At 47.5% G+C, this 23613-nt stretch overlaps 1 protein-coding gene across 2 annotated transcripts in view; it reads left to right on the top strand.

Moving 5' to 3' along the window:
* The window catches only part of LOC119394531 (prohormone-3), a 117529-nt gene that overhangs the window by 46312 nt on the left and 47604 nt on the right, over positions 1-23613 (top strand). For both annotated transcript variants that reach the window (XM_037661854.2, XM_049415810.1), the window contains exon 3: positions 3733-3888. In XM_037661854.2, coding sequence (XP_037517782.1) covers positions 3733-3888 — 156 coding nt within the window. The remainder of the gene's footprint in view (positions 1-3732; positions 3889-23613) is intronic.

Here is a 23613-nt window from a genome sequence, read left to right as displayed (position 1 = left end):
CATCTCCACTCAGGATATATTACGCAAGCCTAAAGAAGGAAAGAAGATTACTTTTAAGGGCTCGTTTTTCTTTGTTAGACACAATATTATTGAGAACTAACAGACAGCAATGCCAAGGAAAGTATAGGGGGTGTTATTTGTAGTAATTAGAATATAAATGTGAAGAAACTAAAGAGGACGAAAAGATAACCTGCCGCCGGTCCCTGCCAACACAAGGCGTGGTGGTCGCTCAGAGTGCTGGGCAGTATCGAAGATACATGCATCTCAGATACTATCTTAGATACTCTTCGGGTATCTTGTATCTGTATTTCCGATACATTAAAATTGTATCATGTATCTTAATATAAAGATACTACTATAGCAACACCACCGTGTTAAACAATTAACGTTGGCTGGGCTGAACTCCGCTTCTGAAGCTGATACTACTTGCACTAAGAATAAAACTAAGTGCTGTCTTTGGTCTTTTCGCCAGAGGCCTACAGTGAGGGCAGGCGATGAGGTTTGCCCGTCCCTATGGGTGGATCAGAGTCACGTGGTCATGTGGTGGTGCTCGCGCAATCTCGACAAAAACAAGTGCGCGAACGTCTGCGCGCATCGGACCTTTCGTTTTCTCGGCCTTTTTCTTTTCTTTTTAGCTGTATCGGTGCCATGATACTTGCTCGTAGCCACTGTACTGTGCTGCATGCTCCAATGCGCGCGGAGTCTTTCGCGAAAATTCTGATGTCGCTGTAGTGAGATTATCGAAGTTTCTCTTGCGTGGTGCTTCGTTACGAAGTCCGAAGAATACAAGAATTGGGTTGCTTTGCGTATCGTGGGTTTCACACATCAGCGATTAGAAAGATATTGTGGATACAAGTTTGACTTACATACGATGGTATTGACTTCTACGCAAATGAGACACTAACAGCTCTCGCACAACCGGTGCCAATGCTAGATGAAATAGAACAGACATTTACCTAACAGAAGATATCTTAGAGTATTGTAGCTTTGTGGTTCCTGCTAAATTATTCAAGTTCTTTTAGCCATAATTTGATTGTTAGCACAAGCGCTTTCATTGCTGTCCTCCGTTTGCATCCCATACATTACCTAGGCATCTGTATAGCTTTTTCCCGTCTGTTTAGTGCAATAGATCTTTTGTAGCCTGCTGCTAAAACACGTTCTCTGCTTTGTTCTTATGTTTAATTGCCTGCGTCATTCTTACTGTTCCCATATCTACATTCCACTTGAGTTTACTGTTATGCCAAGGCGATGTTGAGGACAAAGATAAAATAATCTAGGCGTACCTATAGAGTATACTGTAACAAAAGTTTCTGCTTACAACTTGGTAACATAACGAAATTGAGTTTGCATTATAATAATGGAAAATATAAGCAAACATCTTAAAGGTATAGGGATTCGAGAACCATTATGATACCAAGTACTCCGTTTTTCTCATGAGCATACCCACGAGCCATTTATTGCTAGTTTCCATAGGCACTGAATTTTCTATTTCTGACCTTAACATCTAAGTGAAAGATGCATCATACTGAATTGTCATAGCTTCTAGAGGTGCCGCCTGCATCGCGTTTATACAGGGTGCTTCACGCGACTATATAGGACCAATTGTAGGGTATCTGCGCAAAGCTCGGACGAACACAGGAAAAACGATGTAGACAGAAAGAGCACAAACTATCAACTGATTTATTCTTTCATGAAATAGCTTATGTAAGCTCCTTCAAACGTCACAAGGCTAGTGGATAAGGAGAGAAAGCAAACAAATCATGCCCACCTCATGTCAAGCAAAACCTGCGCAAGAAATTGAGTTTGCACTATAATAATGGAAAATATAAGCAAACATCTTAAAGGTATAGGGATTAGAGAACCATTATGATACCAAGTACTCCGTTTTTCTCATGAGCATACCCACGAGCCATTTATTGCTAGTTTCCATAGGCACTGAATTTTCTATTTCTGACCTCAACATCTAAGTGAAATACGCATCATGAGAGAAGTTCAAAGTCAAATAAGTCATGCACCAACTCGCCCAACAAGAAGTTCTTCTAAGATATATAGGACCAAATATTAAAAAAAAAAGCGGTTAACCTTAACTGAATGAAACCAACAACATATGATTGGACGTCACGTGGCACTCGTTAGCGTATTTTATATTTCGGTTAACGGGTTATAATTAACTAAGATCAATTATGCAAAATTTTTAATATTCACGTTGGGTGACCCAGCAGGCCCGCGAGGCGGCGGAGAGGCAAGACCTCGACGTCCCCACGTGGGAGGCCTGGGCCCAGCCAAACAAATCGCTGGTCTCAATAAAAGTTTATTCCTCCTCCTCCTCCTCACGTGAGGGTCAAGTGCGTTTAGTTACGTTGTAGAGGGCATAGCCTATATAGAGGACATTGCCTGTTGTAGAGGGCATTGCCTATATGAGGGGGCCATATACTTAACATACTAAGTTTCAGGAAATTTCGTTGAGCCAATGTCCCCAAAATTCCCTAAATACAGTTTGAAATTCGTGACGTCACGCGCGGAGATTTCGGTGCGAAATTGAGAAATGGAACTTCGGCCTTGACTTTCTTCTCTCTTAATAAATTTATGGTGAAATTAATGACATTCGACTTCTTAGAGCACACTTTATCAGTCTAAACCGGTTCATTGTTTCACTTAGAGAGAGAGTTTATTTGAAGGCAGAGAGGTCGGCCTGAGCGACTGCGCGTTAGCCTGCTACTCTGCACAGGGGAAAAGGGAAAGGGGAAAAAAGGAGTGATGAGGGGTGATGATGGGGAGATGAAAGAGATGCGTATATGCAATAATAGAATAACCACATGACATAGTGGTTTCGCTATAGTCTTGTGTCCAGTTCAGTGCTCTTAAGAAAATCTATCACAGCCTTGGTAGCCGTTGGTGACTTTGTCTGGTCGCACATAGCTGACAAAATACCCGTCTCACTTAGTGTTGCCACACCGATTCCTGCCAACGTTGAAGCGAGCGTATTACGTTGCGACACGTAAACTGTGCAGTCACAAAATATATGTGCTGTTGTTTCATGCACTTGGCATCATTCATAGTTCGGGTGGTCCGCACGGCGGATGTGGTGTGCATAGCGGCGAGTGAATGCAACTCCCAGACGAATCCGGTGCAGCAAACTGGCGTTGCCTCGGTTCATTCTAACCGGGAGGTGAAAAGTCATTTCCGGATCTATTTCCCGCTGACGCTGGTCTGGCTGAGACCAATAAGTGGTTATGCACTCTCGCATGAGCAATCTCAATACAGAGTTCACATAACCTCGCGTGTACGGTACTTTCACGTCAGTGGAGGTGTTATAGACAGCGGCTCTTGCTTCAGCATCAGCAAGCTCGTTGCCTGCCAATACACAGTGTCCCTTTAAGAACTGAGGGAAGTAGTCCTAGTACGGCCCGATCCAAGCCCGCCACCTCAAAACCGGGCCCGACCCTAAGTCTGGAGCTTCAGACCCGAGCCCGGTCCGGGCCCGCCGTGAAAACTACTTTACCCGGCCCGGGCCGGGCCAGAGATCGTGCACTGTAGCCGAGACTTCAATCAAATGTCAAAGCAATTCTCTTAAAAAATAGGTGCGATTGGCAGTGTCACAGTGAAACAACGTGTACACTTGGAGTATTGTATCTTTGTGCTTCCTGCTACACAAGAATGAAAATTATTTGTTGCGATAATTCCTATGAGTTCATATTTTGGCAATGGTACTTGATGTTCTTTTCACCGCAGTTGGTACCTGCCTGCCTGTTTACGGGCAGCGCGAGGGCGAGAAGTGCCAGCAAGAAGCAGACTGTGAGCGAGGCCTGAGCTGTCTGCAGTCGAGACCAGGAGCCACACGGCGCGTCTGCCAGCAGCGCAACAGGGAGATGCGCAAGAAACAATTCAGTGAGCCCCTTAGGTGCAGCGCCGCGTTGGTCATTCATATGCTTGTAGAGCGAGGTGACTGTCAAGACAAACCAATGATATAATATGCTAAACTTCACTGTACTTCGCCCTTAGCAGTTGAGTGATTTTGGATTTCAAGTTTCCGCCTCTTTACATTGCAATTTACTACCTTTCACGCTCTCTTAAAAAACTAGTAGTATTTACTGACTTTGAGCTAGTGAGCGCTTGTCACGGAATTTACTACCTATGTATTAAATGAATGTAGTAACTGTCAAGTTAGTAACTGTGCTACCATTACACTGACTACTTACAGTTACTACCTACATAGCAGTAGTAACACAAGGTAACTTTACAACCATAAAAAGGTCATACACAAGAACGAGACAGCATGATATTGTCTCTTAATGTGATTACCCCGGTAAATACGTACCACCATGGCATCCTGGTATAATAATGTGTACATAGAGGCATGAACAACCGATAATTGAGAACACGCGATCATACAGGCAAACACATGACATTAAGGTTTCTACGCAACATACACTCTAACAGCAACTCAAAGGTACATATAATCCTACTATGGGGTGTTTCGTGACAGCAGCTTCGCGGACGCCGTCCAAGATATATCGGTGTTGCAGCCCTGGATGCCTTCACGCCGTCTCCTCGCACCCCGCGAGCCTGAGACCGCCGCGTCAGTCGTTAAACTGATGGTGAACAGACCGCGGCTCTTCCCCCGAATGGTTACGGGAGGCGAGAGGAGTTTGTCTGTGATCGCGTCTCTTGCTTTCGAACCGAGCGTCGCTGTGTTCGACCTTCGACCCCAGGAGCTGGCGTATGGATTCTCTGGAAGCCACGGCCGGGTCACGTGATCGTCGTGGAGGCGGGAGAGAGTCGACGAGGCGACGGGGAGTCTACCTCCAGCAGCCAACGAGACAAGCTGCTCGGAAAACCGCTTATATACTCAATCGGGCCTGGGGCCCTTTGTTTCGGGTCGCGTAGTTAATAAAGACCCTTCAATAACCATCACTGAGTCCGGAGTCTCGTACACCCCCCACAAACTGGTTGGCAGCGGCGGGATAAGAAGAACACTGGCGGACACCTGCTGAGGAGAAGGAACTTCGACGATCCGGGATCATCGGGTTTTAACTACGCAGACGAGGCAAGCGAGGAGCGCTCCACAACGAGCAAGTCGTCGATCTGGGATCGGCAGATGAGGGAACGTCTCCGAGAGACAAGGCCATCGCACGCTCGTGGTATCGGTGAGCGCTGGAGCGACTACTGTTTGCCGGACGATTTGAACCGGGTTCAATCGGCCATAATAAGTTTCGTTTGCCACCACAGGGTGTGTGGTTATTTCGAAAGTTGGTGTAGTCGGCTCTTGCTTACCATGGACATAAGGAAGCTAACAAAAGGCATTCGAATTGCTGCTTCTGGTGGAAGAGCTCGGTGTGGAGGTGAGTCAGAAAATGAGGAAACCCGAGATCCTCTGCGCAATTCAGGAAGTTGATTTCGAAGAGGACGAAATCGCAGAGGCCTATGGGAAAAGATATGCCGCATTGAGAAAGAACGGGCAGAAGCTAGAGATAGGAAAGAACAGAGGGAAGAAAGGCAAGCTGAGTTAGAGCTTGAGAGAGAACAGAGGAAAATGCAGATTGAACTCGAAAGGATAAGGCTCGAGCAAGCGAGATTGGCGTCGGGAGCGAGTGTGGCAGCCGCTTCGTCCGACCATGTAAAAATGACTAGTTTGCTTCAGCCGTTCAGTGTGGGGAATGACATCGGTCTTTACCTTGTGACACAAAGGTTGGTTGCGTTGCTTCCGGGGGAGGCATCACAAGTTGTTGCTTGTCTTAGCGCTGGTGAAGCAGGCGACTATGATTTGGTGAAGTCAAGCCTGCTCTCCAAGTATAAGCTCTCCACCGAAGAGTTTAGGAGAAGGTTTAGAACAGGAAGAAAAAAAAGCGAATGAAAGCTTTGTTGAATTTGCTTGCAGCCTTACTGATAACTCGGTCGAATGGATAAAGGGCTCTGGTGCAGAGGGCGACATCGCCAAACTTCAGAATTTAATCTGTCTCGAGCAGTTCTATGAGTGCTTGCCGGACAACATACGCCTTTGGGTGGGAGACAGGCAAGTTGGCGTCTGTGTGAAGAAGGCAGGGCAACTTGCGGATGAGTATGTGACGAGTCGTGGCTTCAAAGAGACTAACCTAAGCAGTGAGGGCTATCGAAATGCTCACCCTGGGCAGCAGCCTTATCATAAAGGACCGCGGGATATGCGGGAAAGAGAGGGCAAAGGGCAGCTCAATTCATCGCAACCTAGTGCTAGCGTGAGCAAAGAACAGGAAATCTGAGGAAAGGGGCCAGAGAGCCAGTCAGAGGAATTTGAAAAGAGATGGCCCACAATCTGTTACATTTGCAAAGAGGCGGGTGACTTTGCCAGAAATTGCCGAAAGGAAAAGCGTGTATTTGCGACGATAATAAGCAGTGATCCCAGTAACAACGAGCTACTAAAACCATACACCAATAATCTAATTGTTAATGGCCAGAAGTGTAGAGTACTTAGGGACTCAGCGGCCACCATGGACGTGGTCCACCCGAAGTACGTATCAAGTGAGGATTATCTGTCTGAATGCGCTTGGATACGCCAAGCAGTCAGTGAGGACTTTGTGTGCCTGCCAATGGCAAAAGTTGACATTCAGGGGCCATTCGGTACTTTGGAAACAGTGGTGGCGGTATCGAAAGCGTTGCCCGAGGGGTATCCGTACCTGTTTTCAAATAAATCCGAGTCGCTTTTGAATGAGCGGGGAAAAATGTTTGCCGACGGGGATGCACAGGTGCTTCCGCTGACGCGATCGAAAGCCAGACAGCTTTCAGTGCAGTTGCGTTATTCAGACAGAAAAGAGGAACCTGAACTGGAAGAACCAGTAAATGATGGAAATATAGCCGAGCAGACGGAGGTCAAGGTACCTGTGAGTTCGGGAAAATATCAAATTAATGCTGAAGCGGAGCGCCCGCAGAAAGGCGCTTGGCGTAAAAGGCTCACCGAAACAAAGGCCGAAGGCTCCTTGGTAAGACCAACTGCGCCTTCTTTACATAAACTAATGAATGTTAGTCGGAATACACTAAGGGCCGCACAGAAAAACGACCCAACGCTTAAGGTCGTGTGCAGTAGCCTAGGCGAAGGCGTCTCATCAAGTACCATTAAGTTCAGGGAAAAAGATGGTATGGTCTATCAACATTACAAAGAAAAACGCGGCAGAAGCTTTGATCAGATAGTAATTCCAGCCGATTATCGGAAGGATGTGCTGAGTCTTTGCCACGATCACCCGTGGGCAGGGCACTTCGGAGTGAACAAAACTAAAAACAGGTTACTCCAGGAATTCTACTGGCCAGGTTGTTTTAGAGATGCCCAGGAGTTCGTACGAACATGTCAGACGTGTCAGAAGGTGGGTAAATCCAACGACAAAAGGAAAGCCCCAATGGTTATGGTGCCTATAATTTCAGAACCGTTCTGAAGGGTCGTTATCGATATTGTTGGACCCCTACCTAAGACCAAGGCTGGTTACAAGTACATATTGACTACGTTGTGCCCAGCAACAAAATTCCCTGAAGCCATACCGCTAAGAGAGGCTACTTCAGTGCAGGTAGTAGATGTCCTATTCACAGTGTTCTCTCGCCTTGGTTTCCCAGCGGAGATACAATCAGACCAAGGGACGACTTTCACTAGTGCACTTACGACCACATTTCTTGAGAAATGCGAAATCAAAATTTTACACAGCTCCGTGTATCACCCACAAAGCAATAGTGTCGAAAGATGGCACGCTGTGCTCAAGAAAGTGCTGAGAGCATTGGGCAATGAGCGGGACTGCGACTGCTGTCTTCCAGGCGCGCTTTTCGCTTTGCGCACTGTGCCGCACGAAGGGACTGGGTTTGCTCCCACAGAACTCGTGTATGGGAGAAACCTTAGGGGCCCATTGCAGCTAGTTCGGGAACTTTGGGAAGACAAATGGGTCGATAAGACTGTGGTAGAGTATGTAGTTGAACTAATGGGAAGATTAAGTGAGACTCCACAAATTGTAAAGGCCAACTTGGAGGAAGCGCAAAAAGTGGCGAGAAAGAGGCTATACAAAGTTGGCGACAAGGTGATGATATTGCACCCAAATAGGCAGAACAAGCTAGAGGTCTTCTGGGACGGACCGGCTGAGATAATAGAATGCATGTCTGAGGTAAATTACGTGGTAAGGTTACCCGGACGGAGGCAGGAAGAGCGAGTTTATCATGTGAACTTGTTAAAGTCATATTTTGAAAGGAGGGAAATGGTGAGCATTGCCTTGAACCACTCTCAGGAGGTTACTACAGATATGCCTTCCTTTCTCTGGGAAACGGCTCCAACTGTGGAACAAATTATCGCGTGCTCTGTGGATAACAGTGAGCTGAACAATGAGCAAATTGAGGATTTAAGGAGAGTCGCAGAGGACTCCCTTGAATACTTCACGGAGAAGCTGGGTCGGACACACTTGGTGACCCATGACATTGAACTAACATCAAAAGTCCCATTTACATCTAAAGCATATCGCATGTCACCAAGGAATCAAGGGATCATGAAAAGTGAGATCATTCGCATGCTTGAACTTGGAGTTATCAAGCCAGGAGGCAGCAATTACTGCTCTCCGTTGATGTTTGTAGAAGTACCGGGCAAGGATCCACGACCTTGTGTGGATTACAGAAAGTTAAATGCGATCACTAAGGATGAGGTTTAGGGCCAAATACACAAAAAAATAAGAAAAGGATGAGGAAGAAAGAGTGGAGCTGGTTGGTAAGGCAAGGTTTATATCTACTTTTGATTTAGTGAGAGGCTACTGGCAAGTACCTTTAACCGAAAGAGCCAGTCGCTATGCAGCTTTTATAACGCCTTTCAGTACTTTTCAACCGGTGACAATGAGTTTTGGCCTGAAGAACGCACCATTTTGCTTTTCGAGACTGATGGACCGGGTATACTGGAGGGACTGAGTGAGTTCGCGTTGCCCTACCTGGACGATGTAGCTGTTTTTTCGAATGATTGGAATTCCCACTTGGAACACGTGAGGAAAGTACTTGATAGATTCAGAGCTGCAGGCTTGACAGTTAAGGCAGAGAAGTGCCAGTGGGGGCGAACCAGTGTCACTTACCTGGATCACGAGATAGGACGCGGAAAGCGCGAGCCGATGAAATCGAAGGTAGCGGCAATACTAAACTTTCCGAAGCCCGTGACGAAGAAAGATGTTCGATCATTTCTGGGAATGGCCGGATATTATCAATAATATATACCGAGCTGCTCCCAACTCGCGAGTCCTCTAACAGATAGTTTGAGGAAGACGGAACCGGAAAAGGTCACTTGGACTAATGCAAAAGAGGAAGCATTCTTGAAATTGAAGAACGCTATATCCCTAGGACCAGTCTTGGCTTCACTTAATTTCAGTCGCAAATTCCTTCTCTAGTGCGGCTCTAGTAATCGTGGTCTCAGGTAAGCGGTTCTCAGATAAGCGAGCAGGGTGAGGAACACCCCGTGCTGTACCTCAGTCGGAAATTGACCCCGCGGGAAGAGGCTTACAGCACGTCAGAAGAAGAGTGCCTGTGTATTGTTTGGGCGATTCAAAAATTGCGCAGTTATCTCGAGGGGACCAAATTCACGGTAGAGACGGATCATTGCCCCCCTGTCATGGCTTAATGAAATGTCTGGAAAAAGCAGCAGGCTACTGAGATGGAGCCTTATTCTGCAAGAGTTCATCTTCGAAGTAAAATACAGAAGGGGAAATGAGAACAAAAATGCAGATGGTTTGAGCAGAGGCTTCTAAGTGGCTTGAGGGCAATTCTGTGGAACGGCCACATGTTTTTGTGTAACCTTGCACTATGGTATGTCTTCATAGTCTAGGGCCAAATACACAAAAAAATAAGAAAAAAAGACGACCAAGAGGTCTCCGTAAACTGTCTGGCAGCCAGGTCGTTTGTGCGCTGCCAGTCCCGAGCGTTTGCGAATGTGTGCGTTGGTGCTCGTGCGTGTGTGAAGAGCAGTGTTTCTACAACATACACTCGTGTTTCCTTCTTTCGACCCTGCATCGGCGGAAGCAGCCTCGACGAAGGGCTTCATCGGGGGGGAGGAGTTTGTTGCGTGACAGCAGCTTCGCGGACTCCGTCCAAGATTTATCGGTGTTGCTGCCCTGGATGCCTTCACGCCGTTTCCTCGCACCCCACGAGCCTCAGGTCACCGCGTCGGTCGTTAAACTGATGGTGAACAGACCGCAGCTCTTTCCCCGAATGGTTACGGGAGGCGAGATGTGTTTGCCTACCATCGCGCCTCTTGCTTTCGAACCGAGCGTCGCTGTGCTCGACCTTCGACCCCAGGAGCTGGCGTCTGGAAGCGGCGGCCGGGTCACGTGATCGTCGTGGAGGCGGGAGAGCGTCGACGAGGCAACGGGGAGTCTACCTCCGGCAGCCAACGAGACAAGCTGCTCGGAAAACTGCTTATATACTCAATCGGGCCTGGGGCCCTCTGTTTCGGGTCGCGTAGTTAAACAGCATCTCCCGCTAAAGGGGACCATGAGGCGATGCGAAGCAGCGTTTCGGCATGTCGAGCCCGCGTTTCAGAGGGGGGAGTGGAGAGGGAAAGTCGAGAGGGGAATGGATAGGGGGAAATGGAAAGTAGAGAGGGGTGGGGGAGTGGAGAGGGGGAAAGGGGAAGTGGAGAGGGTAACGAGAGAGGAGGTGTGAAGAGGGGAAAGGGGAGTGGACATGGGAAGTGGAGAGGGGAAAGGGGGAGAGGGCTTGCGCATGCGCAGTAGGGGTAGTCACGCCACACACCACCACCACCACCGGATTGAACTCCGCCATAAGGTGCTTCACATCTAATAAACACCCTTCAATAACCATCACTGAGCCTGGAGTCTCATACATCACCAACAGGGGTAGACCTGTGCGCTTGACCCAAAATCATCGGCGGCGGCGCGTGAACGGCAAGGGGTTCATCGGATCGGCGGTGGCGTGGCCTAAGGGGGGGGGGGAGGGGGAGGACGTAGATTACAGAGTTGGTGGGGCGAGAAATTTGTCCCTTGAATTTCGAAAACAACCTGTTTCAACGAAAAAACGAAGCTGTGAATGCGATGGCAACATGTCATAATGTTATACGAACTGTAGCTAGCAGCTAACTTTTTGATCCGATCTCGCCTAACCCTACTGGTGCACGCTGGTGCATTGGAATATGGCCGCGTCCCGGGAGAAAAGTGCTTTTCGTGCAATTTGTCGAATCATTGGTCAAAGCACGAAGCGGTGAGGTCACAGCGCGTAGAGGGGCATACGAGCCGTTTGTTGATGTCTGCCGAGATAGCTTGCGCGTCAGCGCTCCCGACCGCGCCCTCATAGTGAATGTTCACAGTTGCTACTAGAGCCACGCAGACTCTCCTCCCCCGGCGTCCCTTCATGTTCCTTCGCCCAGCGAAAGACGGGCGGGGCGTTTCCTTTCTGGTTGAGGAGCAATCGACGGCAGTCCTCGCACGCGAGCTGATGTAAGCGCATCATACTGCGCATGAGCCCTGCGTGCGCGGAGATGGCCAGCTTGTTTTATCTTTGCTTCAGCCCTGTTCCTCGCCAGCGCTCGCCAGCTTTTATTCGCGGATGGAACATACGATGCGCGGAGAGATGTTATCGATTTGGACTTCATACGGAACGTGACTACATACAGAACGTAATTGCTATCGTAATAAAAAAAAATATAGCAGAAGCGTGGATGCGGGCTCGCCTTTTTCCAGGAGAGCTGCATTGTCTCCGCTGTAAAGAGTTCGTCTGTTGGAAGGATAAAATAATCCGGCGCTTTTTCGATTGGTTTCGTTTTCGCCTTCACTACCTTCTTTATAGGCGATATCTCCTCGCCACTTTTTTTTGTAAAGCAAGCGTACAAGGTCAGCAGTAAGCGTTCAACCTATCAGGATTTCTGCTTGTCGGCTACACCCGGTTATCTCCCCTTGCGCAGTCGGAAACGCACAAAATGGAGCGGAATTAGTTGATCGCGCATGATGGTCATGCGAGACAAGGAAGAAAGGGTGGGCGACCGCATGGCAAAGCAGGGTTGGAGACAATTCACAAGTGATATTTCTCGTATATGGACCAATCGAGAGTATGCACCCCAATGATGTCACGTGAATCACCGTTCTGGCGTCACTAAGTTCGCCAAAAGCACGAGAAACGCCAAGGGACAATAACACGTTCGTTATTTAACAGTGTAGGTGTTCTAGCTCGACGTAAACTGTCTGACCGTGCCCGAAAACTATCATCGTGAACAAGTATGTGCCACAGAGTTTGGGCAAATCCCACTACGGCATGGCCTGTAATAACCCTGATGGGTGAGAAAACGAGCACAGTGAGAGTCGGAGAGAAAGAAAGAGATAAACAAACAGAAAGACGGAGAGAAAGATGTAAAGAGCAATAACAATTCTTTACGAGGCCGGAGTCGAACTCGCGTAGCCTCGATCCGAAGGCGAGCGTCACTCGGCTGTTCAGGCACGCTAGCAGAGCATAGCATAGCCTTGTAGCAAGGGGGTGGGAAAGGGAAGTGAGCGTGATGGTGCGAAGGAGGGAAAGGAGGAGGAGAGAGAAAGTGTAGCAGAGCAAGAATGAGAAATAGAGTGAAAGAAATGCAGAACGAAAAACAGACAGAGAGAACATCAATGAAAGAGAGAGAAACAAGTAGAGAAGGAAAAAAGGTAAAAAACTTGTAGTGGCTTAGCTGGGCTATGCCAGGATATACGTAGCGTGAGCTAAGGCTCAGCTGACTCTTCTTAGCTCTCCTGGTTGTCTAGGATTAGCTTGATTATCATGCTTACTGCTGCTTCAATGACACGCACACGGTATACGCATTATGTGACACATGTATGTTTATTTTTTGCCTAACGCCATTTCTCTTTGTCGCAAAGACGGCTCGGTGGTCAGAGTAGTAACACGCTGCCGCCTCTATGGCCCCAACGCCCGGCGCAGCACCGGCGTTGGGGCCATAGAGACGTTAGCGTCTCTATGGCAGCGTCTCGTGCCCGGTAGAAGGCCTGCGCACTCCCTCCGTGACGTCACAGACCGTGCCCGACGGAGAGAGACGCTATCGCCCGTGGCGCAGTTTGCGCGTTCATGCAGTGGCAGCAGTGGACGCACTCGGACAGCCGACGCTGCACACGCGACAGCGACGCGATGCTCCGGTGCAGTGCTGCGCAATGGGAGCCTCCATTCCATTCCAATTCCATTCCGGGGAATTAGAACATGCCGCAATTCCATTCCATTCAATTCCTCTGAATGAAAAAACTTAGTCCATTCCCAGTCTGGGAATGACCGGGCAGTTCAATTCAATTCCTGTAATTCCTCAACGTAGGAAAGACATCTTGATAGTTTTATCGAGTTAAGAATGAACGCCTCATAAAGCTGATGCCATCAGATGCATTAAGAACTGCAAAAGTACGCAAAACACGTTACCAAGGTCGAGGGATAGTAGCTTGGTGACATATCTCGTGCAGTACAACCACCCTAGTTATTCTCATAGGGGCAGTTCTTCCGCTACCCATAGTATTTGCATGGTCAGAATCTCTGAACGAATGGTGATGTTTTACTAATGTTTAAGCTGTGTTAATGCTCAAATGACGACATCGTTTTTATTTTATGCCGAAAAAAGTACTATTCAAGAAGACTAAGCACCGCGTGAATATGGAGGAAACTAAGATTTGGTTATTGGGGAACAAAACTCTCTAGATCTCCTGGTATTAGTTGGAACAGTGCACCGCTCGGGTACCTTGTTCCTTTGCATCGAATAAGGAACACTGGGCCGCACTGCTCGTCAGCACTCACGCTTGTCAAGCGCGCCTCGTAAGCATGGATGGGGTGAGGAGAACTTTCTGTGTTCGCCTGTGCGCAGGTATGCAATGTCTTCCTTGTCACAACGGTTATTTACGTGTGCCGGGTACTAAATTGCTCGTGAGATGAAGATAAGGCTGTGCATAGAGTATTCGCCCCTTTCGTGTGGGGGTATCAATGCGAACCAACGCGCAGGGGTAGTTTGTTTCTCCCATCAGTATCTGCTGGGATAATGCATTTGTTGGTACACTAACTAATGCCTCGGTTTTTAGTGGGCGCGTTGCTTATAAATGTACCGTGCTTGTTATCAGCCAAGCCATTTTAAAAATACTGCTTTATTGTTAAATTCGAGGCTCTGACTTACTAATGTTTGAAGTTTGAAAAACAGCACGAAGACAAAAACGTGCTTCATTTTCGGAATAAGTCTTCCATTCCAGTCCGTGCAAAAGCGTTTAATTCCATTCCCATTACATTCCTCCAAGCGTTGTCCCCATTCTATTCCGGGGTCGCGAATATGTGGAATGATTTCGGAGTCATTCCAATTCTGGAGTGGCAACTCCGCAACACTGCTTCGGTGCGCTGCAGCTGTGTGACATAACTGCTCCTCGTGCCGGCCCAGCGCGGCTCTTGTACGCGCACGCGAAACCACTCCGGCTAGACCAGTGTAGTGATCGCTAGAAAAGAAAGAAGAAGAAAGCATCGCGTTGTCTAGCGACCAGATACCGCACCACTTGGCAAAGCGGCGCACTCGCGCTACCTCCGCTCTGTAGTGCAAAGCCTGGCTGCGCCCGATCGTGGCCAGAGAGTCACGGGGCGTCCTAAGAAAGTTTGTACTCCCGAGGAGGAAGCCGCGCATCTCGAAGCTAGACATGTCGGTCAGTGAGGAGTACGAATGGCGACGGGCCTGTGCTTCGCTGTGCCAAGCTTTGCGCAACTTAGTGCAAACTGCTCGCATTTTTTTTTGCATTTTCAGAGGCTGTTTTGCGGTCTCTTAAAAAGAAAGGGCGTGCAAACGCGGACACAAGAGCAGTCGACACCGCAAGCGCCCCCTAGCAACTGAAAAATCATACAGTGGCGCAAAAGGTAGACACAAATGCTTATCTGCGCATTCCCAGGAAAGAGGCGATACCTACCAAGAAGGTGCGCGTGGTGGAATTCATGTCAAAAACTGTTCACTCTCTTGACATCTCTCTTGCATCTGTGTTTGCACGTCCTGTCATTTCTTGCGAGAGCAATTATACGTACATCCTCGGCGGGATTTTGCCGTCGCCGTCATGTTTCGTATAAAGTCCAAATTGATAACATCCCTCCGCGCATTGTATGTTCTACACGAGGGTAAAATCATGTGAGCGGGGGCGACGAACGCGGCTGAAGCAGAGATCAAACGAGCCGGCCAATCTCCGTCGCTTGGAGGGCGCATGCAATAGCATCCTCTTGCGTGTTAGACCTGCCATGGAATGCTCCTCACCTAGGTGAAAATACTGCAACTGGAAACAACTGGTCCCAACTGGGACCAGTTCAACTGGTTTATGGTCAAATTCCTAGTTGGGACCAGTTGCCAACTGGTCCCAGTTGGGACCCACTGGGACCGAATTCCCACCTGGGACCCACTGGCAACTGGTCCCAACTGGGAATCCTGCCATAAACCACTTGATCTGGTCCCAGTTGTTTCCAGTTGCAATTGGGACCAGTTGGCAGTGGGTGCCACCGGGGACCAGTGGCTCTTATTGAGATCTCAATAAGAGCCAGTTTCCTGTTGCAAATGCTGTACCATTAGTAACTACTGGCTAGTGGTCTGAAGCTGGTCCCAGTAAAAATCCAACCTGATCGGGCTATTCATTTCCTGGGGCTTCAGTGCAAGATAAAAAACAACCTTGGATACTCATAAAATGCAAATCAGTTCTGCGGAAACCCGCAAGGTGGCGGAAGGGTTAAGAAAGGGAAAATAGACAACCACCCGTTTGTAGCACGAAGCCACAAGGAAGCTTCGTGCTACAAACGGGTGGTTGTCTATTTTCCCTTTCATACTCATAAAATGTTTATTTTACAAACATATTACACACCACTCGTAATTTTTTAGTGTTTTGCGGCAATCCTAAATTTTTTCCGTGAGATTCACGTACCCCTGACCACGGCCGGTCTGGAGGCGCGCGCTCGCTCCTTCCTTTACGGCCTGCGCACGGGGGGCTGTTGCTACCTATGGCCGCAATTTCGTGGGGGCGCTCCGAGCCAACTGCTCCCTAACTCACTCCCGGCCGTTGCGGAGGCTAGCGCGCGCTGGGAGTGCTCGGCTGCCGACTTATCGTGGCGCTTTCTGAAGTTACTCTATATGGTATTCATGGTACCAATGCAATAGAAACATCGTAGCAAGTATATATGATGACTCTGGTAAATTCCGCTTTACAGAAGTGGTGGCGCAGGCCGCTCATAAACCCGCTTCTGTTGCTCGGCAAAGCATCGACGCGGTTATAACACAGCCTTGTGTTCTTTTTAGGTTTCTGTAACTTCGAGAATAAGTGAGAGGATGAACATTGCATTTGGTTGAGGAAACGGTTTAATAATGGTTTAGGAAATGCTTATTTCAAATGTATGTGCCGGCCGTCGCTGTACTTGAAAATAACAAAATTGCACATTTTTTGTTGGAGGCATCTTAATTCGGGCTTTAATATTGAAACAAATACTGCAAAAAAGTGAAAGTCACTGCATAATGGGGACGGCCACGCTGCAGACGAAGAGGAAACATAAAAAAAACTTTCAGAGAATCCTTTCAATGGGAAACAGAATGTTTTCGTTGGTACTACAACGATATGCGCACGGAGAACTGAAAAAAAAATCACTGCTGGTAAAACACTGTAGTGACGATCACAGTTTAAGGAGTCAAGTCTGTCACAGCCTGATATGCTTCCGCGAGGGCTTGTGAATAAAACCAGAAGGCCTGTCATTCTGATATGTTAACTTTTTTGTGTAGTTAACAAGAAGAATCCGGAGAAACTTCTCAGAAATAATATGAGCCAGCACTCTCGCGTGACTCTTGTCCACACCTTCCGGACAGTCCAGAAGTGGGGAATCTTCAAGGTATGGCTCAACAGTCAATTGCAGAGTCTCGAGGATTTTTGTTTGAGGAAGATATTTGACTGCTTTCTCGAAGAACGTCACAATTGTGTCCAGCATTGATAGTAACTCCGGCTTTGAGTAGTGTAGATCATAGGCTTCTTGCTGACAGAGAAGATGATACAAAGGACTGCTCGTTTTGTTTGTCGTCACTAGCACGGCGCATGTTTCGCAACCGACATCAGTGATGAGTTTGGCAATGTAACCACCTACATACACCAAGCCTGAATAGGCAACAGAGTTCGGTGGTTTGCGAGGAGGTTCTCGAAGAGCTTCAGGTTCCTCAATAACATCTTCCGGAATAGACACCGCCGCTTCTTCAATGTTTTCGTCGCGAATGCCCATGTCTTTTGAAGGTAGCGCCTTTTCCTTGACAATGTGGGTCAAAGCAGCTGTGACGGCTCTTGCGTCTGGCGCGTCATTGCCCTCGCACATTGATTTTCCAAACAATGCCTCTGTAGGATCACTTAAATTTCTTCGTGAGCACATAGTTTACTCCTTTTCTCAGAAGAAATCGGACTGTCTCCACTGTGGACTTCGTGGTGAAAAGCAGGACAGTGTACGTCTCGTCTGTAAAGTTTCCAACGCCAGCGGCGACAGAAGAATCCTGGATGCGCTTAATGTAGCCTGAAAATTCATTTTCCAGCCACAGCAATTTAAGCACACGGGCGTCAGGCATTTTCGCCTCCATCGAATATAAGGTGGTCGGGTCTTAAAAAATATTGTTGTTGCTAGTAGCGCTGCGTGTGCGTCTTCTATTGCCGAGTGCCGAGAAAGGCAGACTGTCCCCACACGCACCTGTACTTCCTTCACCGCTTGCTACAACCGAAAGAAGTAATTAGCACGAGAAATTGGCCGGGCACAGCTGGTTTACAACACGAAGCGCATGCGGCGAAACGCGCTTTGGGCGGTTGGCTCGCGACGCCCTCACGCGGAGCGCGCCGTCGTGACTGTATAGAAAAAGTTCCATTGTACTCCCGGCGGCTGCTCAGGCCGTAAGGGAAGGAGCGAGCGCGCGCCTCTAGACCGGCCGTGCCCTGACCAATGTGAGAGCATTGCTGTAAAATATGAGGTAACATATATGTTACATGCATGTTTCCGAATAGCCATATCAATTTAATAGATATAAACAGCAGACCAACCTTCTAAAAATTCACACTATGAACTCTATTGCAGAGATCATGCCGTATCCTAAGGACAACAGACTTCCTAAGGACAACAGACTTGCACGAGCGGCTGTAGACCCTTAATGATGCCGCATACCGCACAAGGCTGCCGCTCTGCGCTGTGAAGTTGTATGTGCATGTTTGTTCCCATCTCTTTCTCTCTTTCTTTACTCTTCTTTCAATTTCCCCCATCCCTTCCCCCTGTGATGGGTAGCATACCGGTTATGCCAAACTGGTTAACATCCCTGTCTTTCCTCTCTCTCGTTTTCCTTCCTTCCTTGAAGTCGCTTACCTCAGCGGCAAAAACATAAGAACTATGGATAGTAAGGTGAAAGCATCTTTGTTTCTACTCGAATGCATGTACCTACAGGTGCAACAGGTTCGGGAATATCCATTTGCAGTGCAAATGCGCGCCCCTTTGCGGGTATCCGCGATGGCTATCCGCGATGGACGTAAAAAGATTGACAACAGCTGATGACAGCAGTACTGATGCTAAAACAAGCGTACGTTTGAGTGCACTGTGTTGCGCATTGGCGCAACGGAATAATCGACGATAATATACGATTTTAAGAAAATACACATCAGGTCAGGTAAGACTATTTATATTATTGTAATGGGGTTAAAACAACGCGAAGAGGAGGATGACGTCTAAACAAGAAAAGATAATTCATTCGCAAACCATGAGACGCTATTTTCTTATTCTCTCATCGTCTTATCGTCTGTGTTCATAACGGCCCCTTACAGTACTAGGCCAGTTATAAGGTACCCTTCTGTGAGTATGACACAAAAAACTCTTGGATGAAACCCATTCGCTCAAGTTCAGCAATGCTACGTCGTATACATTCGAGTTCAATTTTTTTCGTTCACTGTGAAGAATCGTACAACCAGAATAACTGATCGCACTTCCAGTTAGCGCACAATTAGGACCATTTGCTTCCAATATAACTGGTTATTCCAACTGGGACCAGCTGCTTCCAGTTCAACTGATGATGGTTCCCGTTGGTGGCCAGTTAAATTGTAACTGGTACCAGCTGCTAACGGAACCAGTTGCAACTGGAATCAACTGGAACCAGTTGAGTTGTAACTGGGACCAGCTGCTAACTGGAACCAGTTGCAACTGGAATCAATTGGGACCAGTTGGTTCCCAACTGGGACCATTTGATCTCAGTTAATACCAGTTGAAACCAGTTGGATTCCCAGTTACACATTTTCACCTGGGCAAGCAGAGAGGAAACGTCCCGCCCGTCTTCAACCAGCACGAAGGGACGCGGGGGGGGGGGGGGTGCTCGAGCAGCAACTGTGAACTTTGATTCTAAGGGCGCGGTCGCGATCGTGACGCGCGCACTATCTCGGCAGGCATCAGCGAACGGCTCGTATACCCTTCTTCGTGCTGCGTTCTCAACGCGATGAGACTGCGGAAAGCGCAGCTCTCCCTGGAGTGGCCATATTCTCTTACACCAGCGTTATGTAGAGTTACGCGAGATGAGATCCAAAAGAGTTAGCTCCAGCCTTACTTGATATAACATTACAATTTGTTGCTATCGCATTCATTGCTTCGTCCTTGCGGTGAAACTGATTTCTTAACATTAATACCTAACTAGCTCAGCTAGCTGTTTTTTTTTCTCTCCATGCTTGAGGCGCATTCCGTCCCGCTCATTTGTATGAGAGTTGTGAAAGTTTCGTGACGTCAAAATGACGTTGCAGAAGAAAACCTGAAACAGCGGGCGTGCTGCTCGCCGAGCTCCGACCATTCAGCGGTGGCTGAAATGGACAGTTCATTAAATAGACACATCAAGAAGAGGTCGCCTGGCGAATTGATGTATTTGTCCCGGTCGCCCGTTCGGGTTGAAAGAAAAGACTAACGGCGGCATGCCGCAATCATTGCTCGGCGCCGGCGGCGGCGTGATCACCCTCGGGACTTCGGCGGCGGCGCGAGCGGCGTGAGCAAGAACAGACGGCGGCGGCGGCGGCGGCGGCGGCGCACAGGTCTACTCTGGGGTAGCACACGTTGTACACGGGAGTTCACCATCAAGACAGACTTACATTTCATATTGAGGACGAGGATTTTAATTCACTTAATATTCATTTACCTATTTCTTGATACCTCAAGGGTCCCAATAGACATTACATCAGTGGTGAGTACTAAAAATAAATAAAAAGAAAGGTAGGAATGATAATGAATTTATCAAAATAGGTTACAAGTATAAGTCAAGTTACAGCAGTTACGAAAGATGAGTCTAGACGCTCTATAGTAGATCTAAAGCGCGCTGTATCACAGATTAGTGCAGCTTGTCTCGGGAGGCCATCACACTGGCAGTTTGGTCGAAGAATGACTGCAGGAAAGTAGGGGCGCGTTCTCGTGGTGGTATTCCTGCGTTGAGACGGCCTGTTGGAGGAAAACGATGAACCAGATGACTCAGCTGGCTGTCATGATGTATCAAATGAAAAAAACCTATGATAGAAGCATACGAGAGAGATGCGACGACGAGAGGAAGGATGTAATAGCTCTAGTTTAGATTTTAGTGACGAAACGTGAGCGTGATACTAGTAATCTGAAAAAAATCACAGCATATCCTCGGGGTGAATGATGATGAGTGGGGCGAAGCTCCGGAGGGAATCATTGGTAAACCATGAAACTTCCGTGAAATTCGCCCAGTACATCATATAAAGAGTGTGAAACACCGTGATTATATTAAACATCAAACTTTTATTGTACTGTTGGTTTACGTGGTCCCTTCATTATCACCGCTTTGTGATCGATGAAATGCAGGGAAAGTGTCCGCTCCCGAGCGAAAGAGAAAGCGCGCCAGGAGCGAACGCCTTGTCTGCCTCCATCCGAGCGAGCGCCTTTTACGATCGCAGGCATCCAATGACATGCGCCATTCGCATTATACAAGCGCCAACTGTCATCTTTAAACAGCAACTCTAAGAAATACATGAAACGCCATCTAGTGAGCAATTCATTAAACTAGAGCTCTAAGAAATACACGAAACGCTATCTAGTGAGCAATTCAATATACTAGAGCTGGCTACATACATCCTACTACAGAGGAGGGAACGACCCGCACCCTAAGGAGCTTCGCCCCTAAAAAAATGTATTCAGCAGAATGGTTCTGAACAGATTCGAGAGCTTTAGTGAGAGTACTTGTAAGGGTCGACGGTAGCACAGTAATATTCACGTTTAGTTCGCAGAAGTGTTTTATAGGCAACTAATTTTACGTGTGTCTGTGCTATGAAGCAATTACGGCAAAAACAATCAAGCATTTTGTCAGCTGAATTCGTCAAAGACGAATATTTAGTCAGGTGTAAGCCTAAGTACTTCAAAAGAGACGATGTTAGGCATAGTACAAATATTATTGTTATACGCGAGGGATATGTAATTAGGTCGACGGTGCAATGAAATGTGTACATTCTTATTGGTGTTCAGGGACATGAGCCATGCAGCACGCCACTCTTGAATATGAAAGAGATTCCCCTGAAGGTAAGAGACGTAAGAGAGGTTATTGACAGGGTGTTACAGTACACAATCATTTCGAAAAAGACTTATTACTGAGGTTACAGTGCAAGGCCGGTCATTAGTATAGGTTTGAAATAGGAGCGGCCCAAGAACTGTACTCTGGGGTACACCAGATAGAAATTTAACCAGCTCCGAGTCGCGGCCTCCGACGAAACAGCGAAGACGGTGGTCTTCCCTTCATCAGGGTAACGCATTTATATGTTTTGCACCACTGCTGTTTACACAGCAAATGGGATTTCTCTATGGTTCACTTGAAATCGCACAGTACGCGAACTAATGTGTTCCGAGAAATGAGGCGCAGAATGCGTCGCCATGTTGTGATATTTTCTTGCTGCACGTTTAGAACCGTATAGTCCTAATGCAAAATTGCTGCCATCTGTTGAAGGTTTGACGAAGCTACCGATTCGGCGCCATGTTGGAGGCTTGTGTGCGAATCGTATTGCTGTCGCGGCTGTAACTTCTTGCTTGTATCTGCTTTGACAGTAATGAACAGGGGCATAAAAATGTCACACGAGAATGTAAGTGCGTGTATACGTTACCGGCATTCCCTAGTTACTGCGTTGACAGCTATTACGTGTAATGAACTGCCTCGCAACGAGAACGAAGGTATAAATGTGTGACCGAGTCACATGCAGGCCTGCCGTCATTGAGAATGAAGCTATGGTGTTACATACCGCATCTATTAGGAACGGTGAACGGGAACACGCGTTAGTTGTAAGCAGCAGCGGAAGCAGCCGAACGACTTGCTAGAAACTCTAATAACATGGAGGTTAGTTTCTCGCAGTCTCTTCGGCATCCCAATTTCCTCAATCGGACAACACGTATGCCGGCATTGTCGTTCCTATCAGCCGCCACACGTTCATACGCACGCTCCGTGTGAACACGCGGAGCACGCTTAGCCTTCTATAAGGCGGAAGTGCGCCCAGTGGCCGCTAGATGGCAGCAGATTTCGCATAAGGTCTATTGTGTCAGTCTCACTCCAATGTTTAGTTATTGTATACACTCTTATACACAGGTTTACAAAGAAGCCTTCGCTTAAGATGATCCGTTATGTTGTATCACTGCTGTTTGTTAAACACTCTTTTTTTAGCTTTGAGGTGGTAGTATAGCCACCACCTATTATAACCACAAAGTATCACGTTACGGTGTTTTAGTGGAAGTTGTGTGTAGTGGGGTTTACTCAGTATCTGGCACATACGCGTTTATGATGATGATAGTTTTCTGATAGGCCACACAGATTTCTGCGGCACATACCCGTTTGTTGGGCTAACTGTTGCCTTCATTTCTATTGGACCAGTGGTGAGTACTGGGATTTACCCAATGTCTGGCACATACCCGTTTATGATGACCACAAGCCTTACCGCGGATCCCGGACATGAAAGGCTCGACCAAGAATAGCTTCGCTGCTAATAGGGGAAACAGATGAGTGTTGTTGCTAGCATGTACTGTATTCCCTTACATAAGAAAAACTCGATCGAGGACTTCAGTCTGGCTTGTTGGTGTTTGCTGCTTGACATCTTCACCGCTGACAAAAGACAAAGACAATGATAGGAACGAAAACGCGACAAATAAATTGAAAGTTTACCACCCGTGTTGTCGTTCTTTTCACTGTATTTGTCTTTTGTCAGCGAACTCGATCCAGATACTACTTCGATATTCGTGTCATGACGCAGCAGAAAACTGTCATTTCAGCGTAAGTAAGAAAAGCATAGTTTGGCTAAATGTTTCCTAAATGTTGCAATTACAGCATAACATACGGCAGCGGATAGAGGTAGTAACGTTTACCTTCTCGTCGCATACGAAAGTTGTACCCTCTATTAACCATGACACGCTAAAGGCACAAAAATATTTACTCTCGTATACTTTTAAAAGAGAAAACGTTAGAAAAATACACTAAACGTGCCAAGGGGGTAGTAGATGTTGCAGTTAGCACATTTTCTGCTACCTTCTTTAAGAGTGCGCTCCAAACCTTAATTCGCAGGAAATAGTTGTCTTCTAAACAAACCCGACATTCTTCCAGCAGCGTATTCAAATGAAGCTTTTCCTTAAGAACTTACGTGGCGATGCATACCA

Source organism: Rhipicephalus sanguineus, chromosome 5, assembly GCF_013339695.2.
Source record: "Rhipicephalus sanguineus isolate Rsan-2018 chromosome 5, BIME_Rsan_1.4, whole genome shotgun sequence".
In the NCBI taxonomy this organism is placed as follows: domain Eukaryota; kingdom Metazoa; phylum Arthropoda; class Arachnida; order Ixodida; family Ixodidae; genus Rhipicephalus; species Rhipicephalus sanguineus.
This window is presented reverse-complemented; position numbering and strand designations above follow the sequence as displayed.